The sequence below is a fragment of the Macaca thibetana genome, chromosome 5 (genome assembly GCF_024542745.1).
Source record: "Macaca thibetana thibetana isolate TM-01 chromosome 5, ASM2454274v1, whole genome shotgun sequence".
NCBI lineage: Eukaryota > Metazoa > Chordata > Mammalia > Primates > Cercopithecidae > Macaca > Macaca thibetana.
In genome coordinates this window covers 70,345,041-70,361,539 of record NC_065582.1, presented here as the reverse complement: position 1 = coordinate 70,361,539, position 16,499 = coordinate 70,345,041, and the positions used below count along the sequence as shown (strand labels likewise).

Below are 16,499 nucleotides of genomic sequence, written 5' to 3'. Positions count from 1 at the left end.
AGCCTGGGCAACATAGTGAGACCTTGTCTCAGTAATAGTAATAATAATAATAATAATAATGAAGTAAATGGGATAAGGAAAGAAGGATAATTATCTTTAAAGATGGATTCCCACCCTCCCTCTCCGGTTACTTAAGGAACTAAGTGATTAGATCTCCAGTTGCCCATGAAAGCATAAGGTTGTTTTCCTCAGCTGAGGCAAGTGGTAGAGTACACAGGATAATGAAGTAACGTGTAAAAAGCAGGATGCACATAAGGTGCATGGCTGTTGTTTTACCTGGAGAAACCACATGATTGGGACCTGAAGGTTTACTGACTGAGGACAGGGGCTGATTGTGAAGCACGAGGAACCCCGTGTGTGTGGAGACTGTAGGGGTGAGAACACACAATTATTAGCATCATTTCTGAGTGATCTCACAGATTTTTTTTCTTGTGTTCGTTTTGCTTTTTGACAACTGCTTCTCCCATGTTCCTTGTAATTCTATTCTCTCACCTTCACTTTATTATTTGTATTCAATGGACCAGGATAATTCAGGCAAGGTTACCTTGTAAACTTGAATTGGCCACACACCATGTCGTCACCCAGCTGGCTATGAAGTGAATAATGGTACTGAAAGTAAACCTGAAGACCTTTCTCAGATCTATTTTAAGTCTGAGTCTGACCAACCATGGAAAATATTCGACGTGAATTAATGTAGAGAACTATAAAGCATTTATGACAGCTCCAAGGAAAATCATCTGCTCTATGCAGGAGATATGTTTAGAGACCTCTCAGAAAAACTTGCCTGATTTGAGGGTACACAGTACCATTTTAATCTTCTGAAAATATCTGTATTCCTGTTCTTTTTCTGCTGTCACTGTCAATCTGCTATATTTTTCACTATCCTATTAAAATATTACTGTCTTCTTTATCTGTTCAATGTCCATATTTTTAAAAAATCTTCCTTGTATGAGCTATTCTGATCTAAGTAATTTCTCTGACATTTCTCTGTATGGCTCCCACAACCATTTCATTGTTGTTAGCACATCTATTTCTCCATACATTGTAAAACTGTAATCTTTAGGTCTTTCTAAAACATAAAAAGGAGAATTAAGTCAGCTGCAGAACAATGGGGCTGGTTCTTCTGCTTTTTCTCTGGAAAATCTTTCATTGCTTTTGGCGGAAATTTACCTAGAGGTTACAACCACAGGCTGTAGCTTGGTCTCTTATTTGCCTTTTTGGGAAACCAATTAAGATTAATACAGGATAAAGGAAAAAAGCAATCTATTCATTATATAACACAGTTGTTTGTATTACTTGTTCCCTGCAAAGGAAATCTGTTGAATGCTTGCATTTTGAATTCTTTTGTAATAGAACAACCAAAAAAGGCTTCTTATGGTGCAGCAGGAAAAAAGATCATTTTTATAGCTTTGCATTCTTAACATAGCATTTAAAGAACGGCATGAATTAGAGGAAAGACATGGAACACACAGGTAGTCAGTTTGAGATCATAGGCTTAAAAGTCTCCTAGGATGGTAATGACCCAGAAGTATTTCCAGTTGTCTAGTGGTGTGGTATGCAGGAATGAGAAGTGTTTTCTTTCCATTTCCTGTTGGACAGGTGGCAATCTTAGCAGAGCCATTATTTGGAGTTGATAACTAAAGACGCAAATAACATGACTATGTCTTCTGGTCATCCTGGGACTATTTGGAGTTCCCCAAAACCTTATAAGAGGCATGTCAGGCATGCAGTAAAAGCATCTACAACTTCAGCTGGGCACTGGCAGCATAGGTCTCATCTTGGACCATACAGTCCCACTTTATAGAAGAGGGTGGAAGTTCTCCAAAACCAGATCCACAACAAGGTCTGACCTCACTCTGAGGGAGATGGGAAGTGGGAGGGAGAAGGACTAACCGGCTCCCTGGAGTAAGAGGAATTTGCTTTCCCTGTTTCCCCACCAGGGGGCTGTATGTGCCACCTTTCAGGTTGGGGCCAAGGAAGTGATGTCAGTGTGACAGAAGGGAATTAGACCTCCAGACATCAGCCTCCCTCCCAGGGGGTACATTTTCAATCTGAGTGTTATTGGCTTAGCTGTGTTGGTATTACTTTGATTGGTTGGTCCGCTGGTTACGAGGTGTAGGCAGGCAGTTTTTGTTTGGTTTTTAGGACTTTGCTTCTTCCTTTGTCCTTAGCATAATTTCTAGGCAGAGCATCCACGAAGTCGATTTTCATTGCCAGCTCAAGAGTGACAATCATTTACTGAGTTCCTATGTTATGTTAGGTACCTTATGTATAGCATCCCAAATCCACTGCACGGTTTAAATACAGGCACTAGAATATAAACGAACAAGGTCTTCACAGTCACTGACTTTCTGCAGGACCTTAAACATTTCTCTTTCCACAAGTTTCCCCTTAATCATGTGTCAACCTCTCTTCCTGACCGGAATATTGTGCTGTAGTGAATCTGCATAACACTTGGGATTCTAGGAGGAAGAAAGGTTCCATGGACATGTAAGTACAGCATATTCCCCTCAGTCTTCTAGGAGGGCAGAGTGAATCCCAGAACTGGTAAGAGTGGGAATCTGAGCATTGCCACTTTAATCTTACAACATTTATCATTTTGACACATCCTGTTTTTTAGAGAGGAAGAAATACACAGTTTCTGCATTGGTAGTGTAAAGCATACCTCGTTAGGAACATGTTTTATAAGACACATTTGGGTTGTCATTCTAAAGCATGTCAAACTTTGTACTTCAAAATATGTTTAGTATGATTGTTAGTGGTAATGTGTATAAAGCCTTTGAATTGACTGTTTTATTTAATTTTCACAAGAAGGACTTATTTTAACCATAGGAAAACCAATCTGAGTTACAAATAGTGCTTTAAAATAAGCCCAGGTTATTTAGCTGTTCTAGAAAGTGTCGACTTCTTTCAAGAAGCAGGCATTGTAGGACAGCTGAGAATTATCACACAGCCTAAATTCTAGCCTGGCAGCATGAGTCACATCTGAGATGTAAAATACACATGGTCTACATTGAAAGAGGGTGGACTAACGTATGTGAGACCATTTTCCTATTTGCAGTTACAAGGTTAAAGAACTTTGAAGGTCATTTGACTGCTGAGTGGCATGTCGAACACTCTGTGTGGCTCTTTCACAGTAAACCCTCTTAAGAGCAGAAGACACATGGCTGTTAGTGTCTGCGTTTAGATTTAATCTATCAAATAAAGGCCCTTTGCTGCGTATGATTTCATCCAGTTATAAATTAGGGCTCCTGCAAGCACCCACATTCTAAGGGTGAGTTATTGAAATCAGTTGCTGTTTGATGAGTCACCACTGGCCCAGCAGGCATGGCATTTGAAGTCATGGTCATCAAAAAGAAATGATTGTTTTTGAAAATCTAAATGCTTGAAATGCTTCTAGAGGGAAGTCGTGGGGCGTGTGCTCATTCCCTTTTAACATCAGAGTTGTTGAGTTTGTTTTTAAACATTTTTATAAGTTCATGAGAAAAAATATATAAATTCTAAGAGCCAACACTGTATTCCCAGAAACATGACCCTCGCTGGTCTTGGTTCCACATATCATTGGACTCTGGGGGACACAAAGACGCCTGTGACACTTTGGTGCTGCTGAGTTAGTCAACAATTATTCTGGGAAAAAGCAGAATTGAATTCTTCTCTAGATGTCCCACCAGGGTTGGTCAAGGGCCACAAAGCAAGCTAATAAATTCCCACAGGATCCAGACACCAGGCAAAATTGCTCTAAGAAACCAGTGACTGTCATCCCTCTATGGTTCTAGAAAAAATAGTACAAAAACAACAGGTCATCCTATGAGCGTCATGCCAATGAAACCCCATCTTCTGGAGAAGCCCTTGAATCAGAATTATCTTTTTTCTTGATGTTGTCAGGTGCAGCCAGTTTCTTAATTTTTAAAAAAACTGTATGTTTCCGTGGTATGTATATTTGTACACCAAACTAGCTGGCACTTGGAAATCACAGCACTACTCAATGGCAATTGAATAAAGAGAAATTTAATTTTAAATATCAAATCTTGTCAGACATTTCTCAGACTTCTGATGTTATCAAAGGTTTGCCAGCCAATAAAGTGCATCCCAAGTGTACAGGAGAGAAAGCTAGACTTCTACAGAGTCCTAGAGTTTAAGCAATTTTTTGTTAATATAGGTAATAATTTTTCTAATTTTTATTTTTTGGTTCCACATGTAAAGCTCCTCGTGTTTACCTCTGTTTATGTCATTCTTGACATGTTTATCTAAATTGCATGTGCTCTGTGACTGGTGAAATGTAAATCTGGGATCTGTAGTCAAGATATCATAAGGATCTACTTCCCAGCCTACCTTTCTTCCTCTACCTGATAATGATAATACTCAAAATAACAACATTCAAAGGTAACATGAAGAAATCCTGCTTTCACAGCTCCTATTTCTTCGGCTCTTTAATAACTAGTGATGGTTTGTTCATGAAAAAAATTTTTTTAATCAAAAGATTGTACTTGGCCCAGAGTTGAAAAAATTTTAAAAACCAAAAGGTTGTACTTGGCCATGAGTTGAAAAAAAAAATGCACATTCTAAGAATAAACAGAAAAATGTTCTTCTTGGAAGTAAATAACAAAAACCATAGTGTTTTGATTTGTCTTTTCTTCAGGATACACGGTAGAAGTCAGATAATCTTTGATACTTTTATTTGGCACAATAATCAAGGCCACGCAAGAACCCAGTATGAAGCATTTTGGTTCAAGTTAGGATGACATGGGTGGGGACAGAAGCTGTAGCAGTCATTCAAATAATCTCATGGGTCCTGAGGGAAAGATAGGAGTTAATGTATTAAGTTTCTGCTATACGCAGGAAGTGTGTTAAATATTTTACATAAGTTTTGATAATAGCTAACATTAGCCGAGCACAAAATTTGGGCCCTGACTTGTGCTGAGTATCTTTCACAGATTACTGCTTTTAATCAGCAGTCCTCGTGAGCTAGGTATGAATATTATCCCCATTTTACAGATTACAGATGAGATTCTGAGGCACAAAGGGGTTGAGTAACTTGCCAAAGATCATACAATGTTAAGTAATGGCCCCTGGATTCAGTCTGCAGCCTGAATTCTTAACCAGTTATACTGTGATTTCATTTATTCTTCAGTATTACACTGAAAAAGAAGATATTATTCCCATTTTACAGATGAGGTATCTAAGCTCAGAGAAGCTAAACAACTTGTGCAACAATCACTAAGCTTATAAGCAGTAGATTAGGGTTAGACTTAGATATTTGTCTGGCATCAAAACCTGTGCTCTCCCTACAGTACCACGTGGTTTCCACAGTCTCATCAGACCCCAGAATTTCACTCCCTGAGACTGCTTAATTGTGAATTTCCCAAACTGATTCACCAAGAGCCTACTGTCTATGCTTCATAGATGGCTTTGACCACATTCAGTGATACTAGGAAAGACTCCATTTCCCAAGATGGCTCAGAAAATCAGATGCTATGATGCATGTTGAAAGTGAAAACCCATCTCTGAGAAAGAAGCATCTGTTTTATTAGTTAAAAAAAAAAAATGAAATTGACAGCAATGTTGTGTGACTTCTCAAAATTCTTTCATTTTCTTATTTCAGAATGAATAGGTGTTGTTCATCGGCTGGTAAGGGGGAAGAATGTGATTTTTAAAAATAAAGCACAATCAAAGTCTCTGCATAAAAGGAAGTGCTCCCTTTGGCTTTCTGCCATTTTAACTAAATGTAATTCAGGGAACTTTCTTATTAAGTAGTGAATCAGCACCTAGCATGGCTTGCTACTAAATCAATAATAATTTAAGGCATTTCAACAAGAATAATTCTCAACAGAATATTACTGAGGGAGTCACAGTTTTCAGTATTTCAGATTACACTCTGAAAAATAGTTACCCCTGGAATCTTAGAGTGTCACGGTGCCAATCCCAGTCAGGCTAGCAGTCAAGTGCATGAGGCAGCAAACCCTTCCTGCCTCAAAGATTCCTCAGTGGAAGATTTCTCAACAGTTATTTCTGTCAAAGGCTTCCCAGCAAGGACACTTTTAAACCTTACATTTTTTCCAGTCGTTTTTTTTTTTTCCTTTTATATATCATTGTTATTTTGAAAACATCTCCTGAGGAACTAGTGTAATAGATTCTAAACATGGGTTTTGAATAGTCCCAACACCAACTTCAAAAAAAGAAGATGTGAGCTTCTAGGTTAATTGTAAAAACTCATTACATTTGCAGAGCTTTATTGCCTTAATTTAAAATCATAGAGCCACTAATAAGGTAACAATTATGAGGGCTTATGATATGCTGGGTACCATTCTAAGCACTTTTTTTTTGTCACCACAAAATGATGAAAGTATGATGTAGGTACTATTATCATCCCACTTTAAGATGAGGAAATTGAGGTAAAGAAAAGTTAAGGAACTTGTGTAACATGGTAGGGCTAAACCTCAGGACCCAACAGTCAAAATCCATGGCCGTCTTCTAACCGCAAGGCTATAATATCTCCCTTAATTGCAAGAAGACTCAGGTCACAGATAAAAGGAACTGCTCATCAGAAGTGATGAGTTTTACATGTCTCAGAGATAACTCCAAAGTTTACACTAAACCTTCTTTTTTTTTTTTTATTATTATTATTTTTTGAGACGGAGTCTCGCTCTGTCACCCAGGCTGGAGTGCAGTGGCCGGCTCTCAGCTCACTGCAAGCTCCGCCTCCCGGGTTCACGCCATTCTCCTGCCTCAGCCTCCTGAGTAGCTGGGACTACAGGCGCCCGCCACCTCGCCCGGCTAGTTTTTTTGTATTTTTTAGTCGAGATGGAGTTTCACCGTATTAGCCAGGATAGTCTCGATCTCCTGACCTCGTGATCCACCCGTCTCGGCCTCCCAAAGTGCTGGGACCTTCTAAATCAAAGTAAGAAATACTGAAACATCTTAGAGTGTGGTAGCTCCAAGCGATAGACATTTTTAAACAGGGTACATGGGGAAAAGCTGTAGTTTTTATTTCCATCAGCCTATTTGCTTATTGTAACTCAATAATGGCGAAGGGAAGCTCAACATTTTGCTGGTTTCCATTGAACAAATTCTCACAATGCACTAGACCAAATGCCTCAAACACCTACTGCTTCCAGCCAACCAGCATCATATATTACCAGAGTTACGGTAATTTATACCTGGCAAATAAAGGAAGAATAGAATAGTGATGAGAGAAACCCTCAAATTTCAGTAACAATAATGCAGAGATTAAGATTCCTTCCAATTTTTTAAATTAAAAAGAAGACATTTTTTTTTTAATTTAGGAAAAGCAAAAAGTAATCATGTCTTAAATGAACTTCACATACTATTAGATGAGATAAGACGTGTAAACCTTGAGCCCACAAGAAATACATTTGTAGTGGTTAAGAGTGTGGGCTCTAGGGCCACACTGCCTGCCTGTGAGTCCCAGGCCTGCCTCCTGCTGGTTGGGAGACTTTAGATAAAGGATTCAGTCACCCTGTGCTTCAGTACCTCAGCAGTGAAATGGAAACAATAATAGGTGTACTTCACAAGTTATTATGAAGGTTAAATGAAACAAATGCATTATGTATATAAAGCAGTGCCTGACACAGAGAAAGTATTCAACACATGTTAGCTATTGTTATTATTCTAAGGGGCACTCAATAAACAATAGCTACTATTTCAAAAACTTCCAATGAGGAAAACACAATTAAACAAGTTCTTTTGTGTTCTCTGTTAATATGAATCCCACTTTGAGACCCACAACTAAAATAGAAAAGGTAGAAGTAGTGTCGCTATCAATCTCACACTGACACAAGAAATCTATTCCCAGGAGTTGTTAATTGAGAGATCTTTGTTTTTTCTCTTTTTTCTTCTTACTGAAGTTTATATGTTTACATTCCTCTGTATTCAGCTTGTTTGTCCATTTTTTCCTGCTTTGCATTCATCTATTGTGCTAGCATTCTTTTCGTGGTATACAAAGATGAGACCAGATTCAAAAAGACTGGTTCAATATTTTTATAAAATAAACTTAACATCATCTTTGAGCCTCTACTATAAAGACACTGTTTCAGTTCAAAGTACCAATATTAAATAGAATGAATGTAGTGGACTTAGCAATATGAAGAGAGCTCTTCTGGGGAAATGTTTGTAAACCAAACATATTCTCTAAACAGGATAGCTGGTATCCTGAGTAACCTGGTAGCACAGTTGAAGCTTAAATAGGCCTATTACACTGAAAGTGGAGCAGTTGGCAACTCTATCCCTGAGACTACCCCACTTCAGACCTGCAACAGTTGGGCTGACCTAGGAGGGCGCAGCTCACAGCTGTCCTTATCCCTCCTTTCCACACTGTCCTAGGACAAAGGGTCAGCAACCTGGCCTTTTTAGAGTAATTGATCCTCTTGCCTGAGAAGCATGATCACTTTCCAAAAACAGAAAGAGTGAAACCTTGGCCTGAACAGAGCAAACTCCCAGCTCAGGGCAAGTGATGAAAAACAGTTCTAAGAAGCTGAGCCACTGACATAGGGAGGAACTTAATATTCCAGCTGCCTTTCAAACCCAGGGAATTTTTGTGGGTTTTCTGGTACTTCTAGAATCCTTCTGAGTCAGAAGCAGAAGTCAAGACTTATCTTGAAGATAAAAAATCAAAGCAAGCTGAGATTCTGAACATTGTATCTGAATCCAGAATAGCTTTTGTTTCAAAAACAATTAAATTGATTTAGTTTTACTCTCTTTTTGCGCCATTTAATTACATTTGAAAATAAAGCAAAACTAGATCTCTTTCTGCACTAAAAACCCATTAGCTCTTTTTTCACCTAGCATATCTAACACTGATAAAGAAATGTTCACAAAACCATTTTCTAGAGCTAAGAATCTCTAAGGAATTGGTTGAACTAATATAAAGTACTAATTTAAGGTTTCATTCCAATCCTTCCACAATTAGATGTTTGGTCAGGAGTTTTGTTTTTGTTTTTGTTTTTTTAATTCACACTCATAGTCTGCTGGTTGTGGTTGGATGACTTATTACTGTTTATCAAGTGGTGCGGATCATAATTCTTCACGTAAGTCCAATATGGGCTAGATTTTGAATTCTACATTATGAAATACTCACCGAAATATCACAACTCATTGTGGGTGGTATTACTGAAATAAAGAGCAATGTTAAATATACTACTTAGAACTTTTAATTTTAGTTTTACATTGAATGGACTATTATGATTTCCTTTATATACAGCACTTTAGTATGAGCAAACTATTCCCTTCATGGTGTTGCAACATGTAACTTTCCAATTTTTGCTCCTGGTGTAAAATTAAGATTTCCCCACCTTAGAGATAGCCCCACCTTAGAGATTCTGATTTACTAGGTCTGGGTGGGGCCTAGGAATTTGTTTTTGTAACATTCAACCTAGGTGATTCTAATGCTAATGGGCTGTGAACTACACTTTGAAAAACACTTTTCTAACATGCGAACCACTTAAGTCAACTTTATTCTTTAAAACCCATAAATAGTTTTCCTGTTTATCCAGTCAGGGACAGCCAGACTTGTAAACTGCACCTGCTTCCACAGTCTTAGTGCCCTGTCTAAAAGGAACAGGCGCTGAAGCACTCATCCTGCGGATTTTATTTCAAACGTCCAGGAGATGGCAGCAAACCCTCCTTCCCTCTCAGCGCTTCACAGGCAGCCATTCTAAAACTCATTGCATTGCAATTTGCTTTGAATATTCTTTTTTTAAAAAAAAAAAAAAAAAAAAAAAAAAAGACTAAAGGGGGTCTTGAGATGTGATTTTTATCTGACCCCCTGCCTCTAATCAAGAGTGAGTATAAATATTTCTAGGAATAGAATAGAATGATACAATTTTATCATCTAGAAAAGAGATTGAATTTCCTTGGCTGTTTTTTCTTATCTCTAGGGAAAAGGATGGTATGACTTCCCTTGGCTGTTGGGCCCTAGACTCTGTTATCTCCAAATCCAAAATGTTCTTACTAATAACTAGCTTAAGTCTATCTGGCAGTAATCTAAACATTCTTATTTTGGGATCTAGGCTAAAGGAAAATTTCGAAGCACTTTGAATGCGTATTAGCTTTTTAAAATGAAAATAAATATGATTATAAAATTTTCAAAAGAAAAAGGAAGTTCATGCACTTTATGCCTCAAAGGGAAAGAGCCCAATATTTTTGTTTAACTTTAACATTAATCTTGGCAAATAGAGTAGTATGTCAACAAAATGCAAACTCAGTCAGAGGCTGCTTACATGTTACAAGAGTGTACAGAACAAAGAAACAGGCAGGCCCACTTGGTGATGGCTTTGATCGTAATGAGCACATTGTTTTCAAAACTTTGAGGCACTAAAGTTTATTTCTAAAGCAAAAAAGATGGTGACGTATTTGGAAGTTCTGTGATGTGAAATATATGTTTGTACATTTACCAGTGGGAGGAGAAAAGACTAATGGGAGAGCTGGATATTATAAATGATGGGTTAATGCTGGAGCCTAGATCACTGCACAGGCTTGATGCCATGTGGTCAATGAATGACTAATCTGTTCATTGTTTTTTTTTTATTGTTTGTTTGGTTGTTTGTTTTTTTTTTCTTTTTTGTTTTGTTTTGTTTTTAGACAGAGTCTCACTCTGTCACCTAGGCTAGAGTGCAGTGACATGATCTCGGCTTACTGCCAGGTTTTTTATTTTTTTAATGGATAATTGCTTAAGAATTTAGACATACATACTACTGAAGGATCTCTCTCTTCCTCTCTTTCTCTCAAATGTGTATTGATGAGGGCCTAGCCATTTTAGTATCTCCAGAAGTGACTTTTTATCTTAGGCTAAGATTATATATCCATAGCAGTTAAGAGGGCTGATGTAGTATTTGAGTTAATTCATAATATTTTTGTAAATTCATCAATGCATTTGTATGAATCAATACTAAAAGTGAAAAAAATTATTTAACAATTGTAATAGTCAATAAATACCTAAAATCCAATCAAAATGAAGGCAAACTTTGGGATGGGGAGAAGTCAGGAGAATACTAAAGAATGAGATCCTTTTAATAAATGTGTGGTCTACATAGCAAAATTTGCTGTAGTATTAACATGCAATGTTATCTCTAGACAAGTATGCATTGCAGCTTCATGAATGCATTAAGAACGCTATGCCGGCCAGGCGTGGTCTTTCACGCCTATGATCCCAGCACTTTGGGAAGCCGAGGTGGGTGGATCACTTGAGGTCAGGAGTTTAAGACCAGTCTGGTCAACATGGCGAAACCGCGCCTCTATTAAAAACACAAAAATTAGCTGGGCGTGGTGGCACATGCCTGTAATCCCAGCTGCTCGGGAGGGTGAGGCAGGAGAATCGCTTGAACCCCGGGAGTGGAGATTGCAGTGAGTCCATATCGCACTACTGCAGTCCAGCCTGGGCGACAGAGCCAGACTCCATCTCAAAAAAAAAAAAAAAAAAAAAAAAAAAAAAAAAAAAAAAGCTATGCCAATAAAAACCAGCTGTAATAGCGCTAAAGCCATGGGCAAAATTAAGTATTTGGTCTCTAATTTCAAATGTTTAATAAGTAGAGATGCATTCCAATACCTCCCGAGACATCCTTTCAACTATTAATGACAGACTACAAATATATCTGGAATTAGTGTTTTCAATGGAAGTAAATGCTGCTTATTCTGAAGAAATGTAACTGGGATACTTCTGATTAAAGATTTTTCCTGTTTCCCATTTGTATTTGAAAAGCACATGATCGTGACCATCATTGTATATTTCGCTTTAACTCATGTTTCTCCTCCAGCAAAACAATCATACATTTGAAAATCCCACATAGTTTGTGGCATCTCCATGTCTCTAAAATGAAATGACATACATGAAATTATTGTGCAAATTCCCTCAAACAGGAAAGATATCATTAAATAAAACTTACCATTTGGACCAGAGATGTGATAAGGGAATTGAACATAATTTTTTTCTACTCTGTGCTTAAGAAAACAAGCTGTTGATGCCTTTCCTGATGAAGAGCTGGATTTATGATTCCTAATTTTATTTTTATTTATTTATTTTATTTTTAAGATGGAGTCTCACTCTGTCGCCCAGGCTGGAGTGCAGTGGCGTGATCTCGGCTCACTGCAACCAACCTCCGCCTCCCGGGTTCAAGTGATTATGATTCCTAATTTTAAACCTCACCCTGGGGTCATGTTTTTGACCAGGAAAACATAAATATGATAGGGAGTAAATCTTACATGTCTCAAAGAACAGTAGGTTAAACAGTTTCCCCAGGGCCCAGGATATTAATCAAAGGTTCCATTTAATAAGCTTAGAAACATAATGGTCAGAAAAACAGTTACAAAGGTCAAGTCAGTCACTTTCCTCATCCTGTATTCTCCACATCTTTGTGAAATTATGTCGTCACACACTGTATAGTTGCTGATGTGTCTTCGTCATTGCCATTAACTAGCTTTGAATTGTCAGAGATTTTTAATGTAATTAGAAGTTGGAACAGAGGATGCTTCTAAACACATCAGTGGGAAGTTTGGGGAATGTTATTGTGCAAAAGCCAAATCAAGGTTGTTACATGGTATGCACACATTTCTTAAGAGTCCTTGTTTTTAAAGTCATAACTGATAAAATTTTCCTCTAAAAAAGCAAAAGGCATTTTAGTTGGGAAATAATTTTTCTTAAGGGCTTTTAGCTCCACTTCAAATAGCAGTCACGTAATTATAACTGAATACAATATAAAACATGTTTTTTATAGTGATAATCATGACTCTCATAATAAATTAAGTGCTTACCATGTGACAGGTACCAACATTTTTCTCTACAAAAACTTCCCACATGCTGGGTGCAGTGGCTCACTGCAAGCAATTTGAGAGGCTGAGGTGAGAGGGTGTCTTGAGCCTGGGAGGTTAAGGCTGATGAGCTATGATAGCCCCACTGCTCTCTAGCCTGGGTGATAGAGCAAGACCCTGTCTCAAAAAAAGCAAAAACCCTAAAAAACTCCCACAAGGTCAAAAGATTATTTATTTTAAACAAGATCAACATCCTTTGTTTATTGTGAAAATTACTTTTTTCTCCATAGAAACTGATGAAATCTGAACTTTTTATATATATTATTCACTTTTTCTACCGTGGGAATCTAAATGAATGACGTTTACTATTTAAATCTTTTGAGGAAAGAGAAAACTTCAGAAAATATTTTGAAATGTGTTTAACAGATTTATTTTTTACATTTGAACCAATTAAACCAGACTTTTATGAAAATAAACTTAAATAAGGCTGTTCCCCAAGAATTATAAAAAATTAAAACAGCAATCCCAGCTACTTAAATAGAACACAGTCTATATTAATACAAGTATTTTCACAGGCTCTAACTTGTAGAGTGACATACTTCTTTTTTGAGAATAAAGAAAGGTAAGAGGGTAAAACTTGCTGGTATAGTAGTTTTTTCTGTAAACAGAGTTAACGCCTTAACATACATTATTTAAATAAAATTTTATTACCTATAGCTTTACTTCTCCAACTTCCCTATACAAGCACATACTGGCTTGTATAGGGAAAATTACCTAATTTAGGGTAATATTAGGGTAAATTACCTAATTTATATGCCTCACTTTCCTTATTTTCAAAATGGAGGCTATAAGGTTGTTGAGAGGATTAACTGAGGTAACAAATACAGTGTTTAGAACTGTAGCTAGTACATAGTAAAAGTTTTATACATTTTAGTTATTATTATCATTGCTTCAAAGATGAAAGAGACAACAAAAGTATACGCACACATTCCTCCCTCATGTTGGTCTTCTCGACCTTAAACTGAGCATCGTTATTTTTATTCTTTTATAACAGAAGGTTTAAAAAAAATCAAGAAGTGTATATTTTGGCCCACTTAGACCTAGCAGGGAGATGAGGTCAGTGGCAATGTTTCTGGCCAGCCCAGCTGCCTGCGTTCTGATGACAGGAGGGCAGCAGGGGTTGGCACAGCAGCCTCGGAGGCGTGCACTGCTAATGCCACTTCAAAGGCAAGTCTCCCTCCTATTTTTATCCTGGGTCAGCAGCCTGCCTTTGCAGTTGCCTCTTGAACAAAAGGTCCTGCCAGGTCTCTGACACCTTTAGGGCCACACAGTCTCTTCCCACAATAACAAAAATAATCACCATTTGTTGGGCTACGTGGCATTCCATTTATAAACACAATCTTTACTCTGCCCATAATCTTGAAACTGTAGCCAGCAATACTCCCATCTTACAATTAAGGAAAGTAAGGCTGGGAGAAGTTGAATTGCATGGATAACAAGAGACAAAGGCAGAACTTTCAGGTCAGTGTGACGTCCAAGTTTCCATTCTTTCCAATATAAGATGCTGGCCTCCATTGTGATTTACAAGCCTTACCCTTTCTCACAAAGAGATTTCCTTGAAGCAGGAAGTAAAACTTTTTATTTAAAAGTCTATTGTTTTGGAAGAGAAAATTTAATCTAAAAGTTAATCTAAGATGACTAGTCAGTAACAGAACTAAGAAGATATGCTACATACAAGACCCTATCTCTTCTTTTGATGTCAGAGTATGTCCGTTGCATTCATGTAACTATTTATTTTATTTTATTTTATTTTATTTTATTTTATTTTATTTTATTTTATTTTTAGATGAAGTTTCACTCTTGGTGCCCAGGCTGGAGTGCAATGGCACAATCTCAGCTCACTGCAACCTCTGCCTCCCGGGTTCCAGCGATTCTCTTGCTTTAGCTTCTCAAGCAGCTGGGATTACAGGCATGAGCCACCACGCCCAACTAATTTTGTATTTTTAGCAGAGACGGGGTTTCACCATGTTGGCCAGGCTGGTCACAAACTCCTTACCTCAGATGATCCACCCACTCGGCCTCTCAAAGTGCTGGGATTACGGGCATGAGCCACTGCGCCTGGCCCATGAAACTATTTAAACGACGTGATTACCTGGCCACTGTTCTATTCAAAAATATGGTTTATTAGTCCTGATTCTCTGCCCTTCTTGGCAGGCAGAATAATACTGTGAACTTCTGCTGAAAGAAATAGAAACTCTCTTTCATTTTCTAGATAAGAGAGTCCTACAACAGAATTCCCAAAAACTCCAGCTGGTAGAAGTAAACTTAAAATCCACTTTAAGAAGGCAAGTGTTAGGGAATGAGGAAAAGACTATTTTATAGAGACTAAAACAAAATGACCTTAAAAGTGTTTTTATCCTCTGACATCAAGCTTGGTTGTATCTAAATCATCTCAAGGGAGCATTTGTTTTATATTTAAAGACCTTTAGGTAAAGGGATTCTATATCTCTATGCAGAAATTTTTTTCCAGTGTTGAATTGTTTCTACTGTCAAGAAAATTGTCACTGAGGGCTCATTAGAGCTAGGAGTGACTCTAAGAGATTAGTTAGTAGAGGCTGCCATTTCCTAACATCTCCTTGCAGTCTTATGATAAACGGTAAATCGACTTTCAGCTTGCTCTTCTTCAACCCTAATTCCAATCTCCTTTATCTTTTTCTTCTTAGATCTTATTTATTTAATCTAGCAAATGTATACCAGGTTCTCTTTAGGGTTCATGCATAATTTTCTAAGACTTTTCTCAATTGTGAAATCAAAGCCGTTTGAAACTCTTAAACTTCCACTGACTGAATGCAAATCATTTATTTAAACGTTAAAAATCTTCCACTTGTTTAGAAAAATTGATTTGTTCATAAATATTGGCGAATCCTGTCTGTCTTGGTGAACGTGACTTGGGGTGCATATTGGTTTGCATATATTTAAGGTGGTGGGGATAGTTCTGTTTGTGTCCCTTGTCACGTGTAACTGATATGTGAGAGGGGCTGCATCTTGTGAACTGACCTAAAATTCTGGTGAAGATAACCAAATTTTCAGTTTATGACAGCCTGATGTAGAAATTATCATTCACTCATTCAACAAATACTTACGAAGCACCTACTATTCTGGTGCCAAGTACTGTTCTAGGGAAGCCTTAAGGAAACAAAAACCTTTACCCTTAGATGGACCTTAATTTCTGGTGGAGAGAGAAAAATAAAATGATTAAGTAGAATATTTTTTACGTTAGATGAGTGTAAGTCTAAGAGAAGGATTAAAGCAGGGGAGAAAGGTAAGGAATTCTGAGAGAGGGAGGGAATTGCCAAGCTGAGTGATCATGTAATATTTGAGCAAGGCCTGAAGAAAACAAGATAGGAGTCATGCTGGTACCTGGGGAAAGCAAGTACAAAAATCCAGAGGATTGGCAAGTACAAAAATCCTGAGGCATGAGTGTACCTGGTGTGTTCAAGGTTCAAGGCCAGTGTGGCTGGAGCAAAGGGAAAGGAAGAGAACATGAAGAAGATGAAGTCAGATAATGCAAGGAGCCAGTTGGCAGATTTTGTGAGGTCTTGTAGGTCAATGAAAGGACTTTGGTGTTTCCTTTTTTGAAATGAAAAGCCATAGGAGGTTTTTAATCAGTGGACTGAATCACATAATCTGACTTGAGTTTTAGCTGGATTGTTTTGGCTAGCATATTAAGAATAAATTAA

The 16,499-nt window shown here is 37.7% G+C and overlaps 1 protein-coding gene across 3 annotated transcripts in view; it reads left to right on the top strand.

Annotated features, from left to right (window-relative positions):
* The window catches only part of SYNPO2 (synaptopodin 2), a 174,562-nt gene that overhangs the window by 145,554 nt on the left and 12,509 nt on the right, over positions 1 to 16,499 (top strand). The window contains exon 5 of one of the 3 annotated variants that reach the window (XM_050792332.1): positions 4,272 to 4,597. The exons of the other annotated variants lie outside the window; for them this stretch is intronic. Within the exon in view, the coding sequence (XP_050648289.1) occupies positions 4,272 to 4,350 (79 nt within the window). The 3' untranslated portion in view covers positions 4,351 to 4,597. Of the gene's footprint in view, positions 1 to 4,271; positions 4,598 to 16,499 lie in introns of those variants that run through there. 3 annotated transcript variants of the gene reach the window in all.